Source organism: Bombina bombina, chromosome 3 (assembly GCF_027579735.1).
Source record: "Bombina bombina isolate aBomBom1 chromosome 3, aBomBom1.pri, whole genome shotgun sequence".
Lineage (NCBI taxonomy): Eukaryota > Metazoa > Chordata > Amphibia > Anura > Bombinatoridae > Bombina > Bombina bombina.
Window position 1 is genome coordinate 810,869,648 of NC_069501.1, and position 6,945 is coordinate 810,876,592.

Consider the following 6,945-nt stretch of genomic DNA (forward strand, 5'->3'; position numbering starts at 1 on the left):
GGTCTTTTGCCTTTGTATGGTGAGGTCAGGCTGACTACAGGTTCTAGGTAACTGGCGATCTTTTTTTGTTTCCAAATTGGTTGTCTTGGGCGCTGTTCTAAAAAATGGTTTCCTGAAGTGGATGGTTGGGGATTATTTACCTCATTATATTGAAGTGGCCTTTCGACACAGTTTTGAGGGTTTAGGTCACTCAGTGTATGATACCTATTTGAGGTACTAATTTCAGTGTATTCTTGGGGACTAGAATTTCTTACATTTTGAGTATGTTCTCGAGTCATGTTTTCTACTGGTGTTCTCATATAAGGTGTTTGATTATTAAACATCATTTGATCATTTGACCAATGGTTATTAGGCGATGGTCTATAGTGATTGTATTGATCACGTGGATTCCTATCCCTGTTATGATGATGAAAATTTCTTTCATCTCTCACATAACCATAATTATTTGTATTGGATGGGCCTTTATGAGACCAATTCTGATCAGATGTCTGATGTTGTTCCTTCCTGGGTTTTGGTTGATTATATGTATTCTGTCTATAGTCTCTGTCATGGTAATTCGATACTTGTCTATTATAATTTCCATTATTATAATTACCTGAATTTTTCTTATTATTGTTATTGTTATTATTTTTGTTTTTGTGTTTATGATGACTAACCACTGTCCATCTACCATCGTAATATTGATTGTTGGTAGGTGTGACTGGATTCATCAGATTTTCTTCCTCTGAATGCTCATTTGAATTAGATGTTTCTGTCTGTATTTTCTTTCTATTATAAGTGTAAATTTCACCTTTAAGGTAATCCTCATTGTCCCTGGCTAATTTTCGATTTTTATTTTCCATAAGTTCTTTCTGATAGTTATCTGTTTTTTGCAAAACCATATAATTAAATTCTTCATATTGCTTGGTAGTTTTATATTTATCTAGGCTTTGTTGAACTACTTCTATTTCCTTAGATATTTTTTCAACTAGAGATTTCCGATAGGAAATCAGAATTTTCATAAGAGATATTGAACAAATGGTTAATGTGTCCTCCCACTTTGTGTTTAATGATTGGTCATCCTTAAATGAACAATTTTTAAGAATTCTTAACCCCCTAGGGACTTGGTTAGCATCCACATATTTTTGGAGCATCTCTGCATCTAACCAATGTCTACATTCATCATTTATAAGGTCTTCTAATTTTGCGAATAAAGTATGAATTGGCAGATGATCAATAGATGTATCTTCACTAGGGGCCACATTTGTGGATCCTACATGTGAAACTAATAATAGTCTCTTATTATGTCTTTCGTTAATAGAAAGCATATGGAAAATAAAAATCGAAAATTAGCCAGGGACAATGAGGATTACCTTAAAGGTGAAATTTACACTTATAATAGAAAGAAAATACAGACAGAAACATCTAATTCAAATGAGCATTCAGAGGAAGAAAATCTGATGAATCCAGTCACACCTACCAACAATCAATATTACGATGGTAGATGGACAGTGGTTAGTCATCATAAACACAAAAACAAAAATAATAACAATAACAATAATAAGAAAAATTCAGGTAATTATAATAATGGAAATTATAATAGACAAGTATCGAATTACCATGACAGAGACTATAGACAGAATACATATAATCAACCAAAACCCAGGAAGGAACAACATCAGACATCTGATCAGAATTGGTCTCATAAAGGCCCATCCAATACAAATAATTATGGTTATGTGAGAGATGAAAGAAATTTTCATCATCATAACAGGGATAGGAATCCACGTGATCAATACAATCACTATAGACCATCGCCTAATAACCATTGGTCAAATGATCAAATGATGTTTAATAATCAAACACCTTATATGAGAACACCAGTAGAAAACATGACTCGAGAACATACTCAAAATGTAAGAAATTCTAGTCCCCAAGAATACACTGAAATTAGTACCTCAAATAGGTATCATACACTGAGTGACCTAAACCCTCAAAACTGTGTCGAAAGGCCACTTCAATATAATGAGGTAAATAATCCCCAACCATCCACTTCAGGAAACCATTTTTTAGAACAGCGCCCAAGACAACCAATTTGGAAACAAAAAAAGATCGCCAGTTACCTAGAACCTGTAGTCAGCCTGACCTCACCATACAAAGGCAAAAGACCTCACACAGACGAGGATGTAGAGGAAGAAGTACAGCCTACAAAAAGGCAAGACTACAGGAACTAGGTAGGGGCATCTTTAATTTATCATCCCGTCCATTGTCAGACGACGAAATCAGGGTAATAGGAAAAGGATTGTCATTTAGTCCTTCAAATACACACAACATGTTTTCCCTATTTGTTGATCTAAATAGATTCACACAAAAGCTTTCGATGCAAAAATTTTTTGCAGAGAAAAAATTAAGAGAGGAAACCATGTTGCCTGTATTGTTGGATAGTATGGACGCCAGGCTCAAAAATCAAATTGTTCCTACATTTGAGCCTGAATCATTAATGGACCATTTGTGTGAAGGTTTCATCCATACAAACTTTAGAAATAAATCAAATTTTATCCCTAAACTTCAAAACAATGCCCACATAGAAATTTTCAGGCAATTGGTTACTGATGATTTAGATCAGATTCCAAAGAGTTTAAATAAAAAGAACAACCTCTATTGGAATGAGAAACAGGCCCTTCAGTCTTTAAAGAATGATAAGTCTATCGTCATAAGACAAGCCGATAAAGGCGGGGGAACTGTCATTCAAGATCTGACAGATTATCTAAAAGAGGCAAATAGAATTCTGGATGACAAGAATTATTACATTAAATTGTCATTTGATCCAACCAATAAATATTTGGCCACATTGGGTGATATAGTAGAGTGTGCCTATAAAGAAGGTATAGTAAATAAAAAAGAAAAAAATTATTTAATTCCAACTGAACCTAACAAAGCCTTTTATTACCATCTCCCCAAGTTGCATAAAGACTCCAAATGTCCACCCGGTCGCCCGATAATCTCGGGAATAGGGAGTTTAACAGATAATGCTTCATCTTACGTTGACTTCTTTTTACAGAAGTACGTAATAGGTCTAGCCTCCTATATACGAGACTCATCGGACTTGATTAGTAAACTTGGAAAAATTAACATCACTTGTGACCTAATTTGGATCACATGTGATGTACAAGCCCTTTACTCAAACATTCCACATACAATGGGTATCCAAGCTATTTCTGAAATTCTGGAGACAGACATGTATCTACCAGATACCCAAAAAGAATTCATTCTATCATTAATTTCTTTTATTTTACACCATAATTATTTTATTTTTCAAGATGAATACTATCTTCAGGTTAGAGGAACGGCCATGGGTACCAGGTTCGCCCCTAGTTATGCCAATTTATACATGGGATCATTCGAACAACAGTATATATATGACCCAAACTTTGGGGCGAACCTGGTATACTATGGCCGTTTTATAGATGATTTGATTATCGTCTGGAAAGGCGACAAATTATCAGCAGAAAACTTTGTAAAGCATCTAAATAATAACAATAGAGGCTTAAAATTCACTAGTACAATAGATGATAGTGGTGTGGTTTTCTTGGACTTATCAATACGTTTCGAAAACAATAAAATTATTACCAGCACACACTTTAAGCAAGTTGACTGTAATAGTTACTTAGACTATAGGAGCAATCACCATCACCCATGGAAGACAAATGTACCCTACGGGCAGTTCAAACGAATCCGTAGAAATTGCAGTAACATAACGGATTATGAGTCCCAGAGCAAAATCCTCAAAAAAAGATTTAGAGAAAAAAGGTATCCAGAATATATCATTAATAGTGGATACGAAAGAGCTAAAAATGATGACAGAAATTTATATTTCTTAAAAAATTCTAATAGATCTCAAGAGAACCGAGAAAATCAAGTCATGTTTATTACAGAATATAATTGCAATCATGATATGATCAAAAGAAGTATAGATAAACATTGGAAAATCCTTAAGAAGGACCCTATATTAGGTCAGTTACTTGATACAAAACCAACAGTAGTCTTTAAAAAGGCACCAAACCTAAAAAGGATTTTAGCACCCAGCAAAATTGTTAAAAATAAGATCAAAGTTATGCAAAATAAAAATAATGAAGAAAGACCGAATCAATTTGGAAATAAAAATATCAGTGAACGACTAAGAAAAGGGAGTTTTAAATGCAATAATAAGAAATGTAAGATGTGCAATCACATTACTCATAATGTAAACACATTTCAATCAAAGGTCACCTCGAAAACATATAGAATAAATAGTCGAATGACATGTGCATCTAACTATATAATCTACATGTTAACTTGTATTTGTGGATATCAATATATAGGTCGCACTTGCAGACGCCTAAGTGTAAGATGGTCCGAACACTTTCGTAACGTTAAAAAGAACTATAAATTACATAGTGTATCCAGACACTGTAATGCAAAACATGACGGAAATCCATGCTGTTTAAAAATAACTCCAATAGAACATATCCCTAAATCTGATCTTTACAACCGTTTTTTCAGATTGAGACAAAGAGAGACCTTTTGGATATATAGGTTACAAACCTTACATCCATTAGGCCTCAACTTGAATATAGATCTTGCAGCCTTTAATTAATCAACAAAATTAAATAATCAAACCATTGAATAAACAAAGTAAATACATTATTACATATAGAGAATAATAATCAATACAAAGACAAAAATAGGAGATAAAGACAATAAGTCTTTCTGGTCTATTAAATCATAGCCAGCTCTATTATGACACCAGTTAAGAACAATTACCCTATATCAACTGATGGTCAAATACATATGTATTAACATGCAGATTATGAACAAATATGTCCTTTTGGTCAAATGGTTTAGAAAACATAATAATTGATTTTAATGATACATAATTTTATGACACTTAATAATTATAACATAGAATTATAAGAAATAAATTCATAACCATTATTTGTTATTTTAAACGCTGTATAGCATAATGTCAGAATGTGTGTATTTTATATAAGATAATGACATAATCATTGAGACCAAGGTAAAATTTGGGCACATTTTATATTGAGATTACATTGGAATATACTGTAGATGTATTATACATGGAGCCCCTTTTTAATATAGTTTATGATAGAAGAAATAGAATAAATAATAATTATTGAAATAATCAATGAGAATTAGTCACGCAAGACAGTATAATTAAATGAAATAAGATCGAAATAAAATTCAAATTTGTAACGGATGTATATTAGCATTGTTATGATACAATACAAAGTTGAGTATAATAGCATGATTTCCAATGTGGTCTGAAATAAGCGTGCTCATTGAGAATAACATATCCGCCCTCCTTAAGGGTGTGTGAGGCTTTAGATGTTGTGATTGGTTAGAAGAGGTACATAAGCAGCAGGAATATCATACTGTGTATTTAAGCCTGATGAAACGACCTTGCATGGTCGAGAAACGCGTTGCTGATTTTAAAACATTTTAAATAAATTGTTTTTAGTGTACCTTGTTTGGAGTGGGTTTTACTTTCACTCTAGTACTGTTACAAATCAACATCTTGAAATCGCAGTGTATGGGACACCTGGTTTGTCTATACTGTGATCCTACTATTTTTTGAACCGGACGTCTGCAAGGAAGGTGTGTGAGCCCAAAGAACCGGTGATTGGCTACAGCATTCACGTGACTGCGGGAGTTTGGTGCATGCCATTGGTTGGTCTTCCGGGCGACGGTTGAGGTCCCGGTCTGTCTCACTAGGCACGATTTGGTGCCGTTTCGTTTGTAAGTATTCCATCTATATGTTACTTGAGCGTGTCTGCAGATTGTAACAATATTACCCTATGTCTGGCGCCTTCTTACTTTCAATCTAGATTCGCTGCATTTAACATTGCACAATAGCTTGATTGTATAGGATTGGGCAGATTGATGTCCGCAGCCTCAGAGGCAGCGGGCCAGTTAAGGAGCAAATCGGCCCCTAAGTTAAGTAAGTCAAATCGTTTCTATTTAAGAAACAGAAAATATCAAGTGTGACAAAGTTAGATCCCTTTAATATGGGAGTACTTTAAAATAAAAACAAAACTTTATTAGTTATGATTAAAATTGGGAAAAACACAAATGAAATCAGTGTGAGAACAAAATGATTAGCACAGGATTATTGCAGTGCTGTACTGTGTACAAGTTGAAATGGACAAAATATAGGTAATACACTTGTGCATATATAATGACCTCTTGATATATGGTCATTATGCAGACAAGGGGATTAACCTAACAGTGTGGATAACAGTGGGTTTTATAGTTAAACTAACATTGGTAGCACATCTCATAAGAAAAAATCGCTCTCACAAAGTGTAAATTACTCCCCAATAGTAGGTAATACTGGGTATAACTGTGTACACTCCACATGTAGTCAGTCACTAAATTGTTAATTATTTCGCTCTGTGTTCAACTGTGCAAATCCTTTGCAAAATTAGCAATGTAATACTGGCTACTATTAGATAAGCAGTATTAGGTAACTGTTACTATTATGTATGCAATCGTTATAAGTGCTACAGAATAAACGGTATTGATATGAGCTATATATATTATTTTGTAGATATGTGACTACAGTGAAAATATCCAGTAAGTGGATAGAGAGGAAAATAAACTCTAGTATCTCTGATGTTTTAGTAGTTTAGCAATCAACCAAATGTCATTCACTGAGATTACGAGTTTTGCGGTAACAGGGGTGCGTTGCTAACGAGCATTTTTTTTCCCCACTCACTTAAGACAACACTGGTATTACGGGTTTTTTAAACCCGACGTTAGCCTCAAAAAGGTTAGCGTAGAGCAAAATTTAGCTCCAATCTCACCTCAATACCAGCGTTGCTTATGGTAGCGGTGAGCTGGCTAAATGTGCTCATGCATGATTTCCCCATAGGAATCAATGGGGCAGAATCGGCTGAAAAAAAAACC

At 34.1% G+C, this 6,945-nt stretch overlaps 1 protein-coding gene across 1 annotated transcript; it reads left to right on the forward strand.

Annotated features, from left to right (window-relative positions):
- The first annotated feature begins 1,307 nt into the window (after window positions 1-1,307).
- On the forward strand, window positions 1,308-2,213 carry LOC128652532 (homeobox protein 2-like). The gene has a single exon (XM_053705468.1). The coding sequence runs from the start codon at window positions 1,308-1,310 to the stop codon at window positions 2,211-2,213; it is 906 nt and encodes a 301-aa protein (XP_053561443.1).
- The last annotated feature ends 4,732 nt before the right edge of the window (window positions 2,214-6,945 follow it).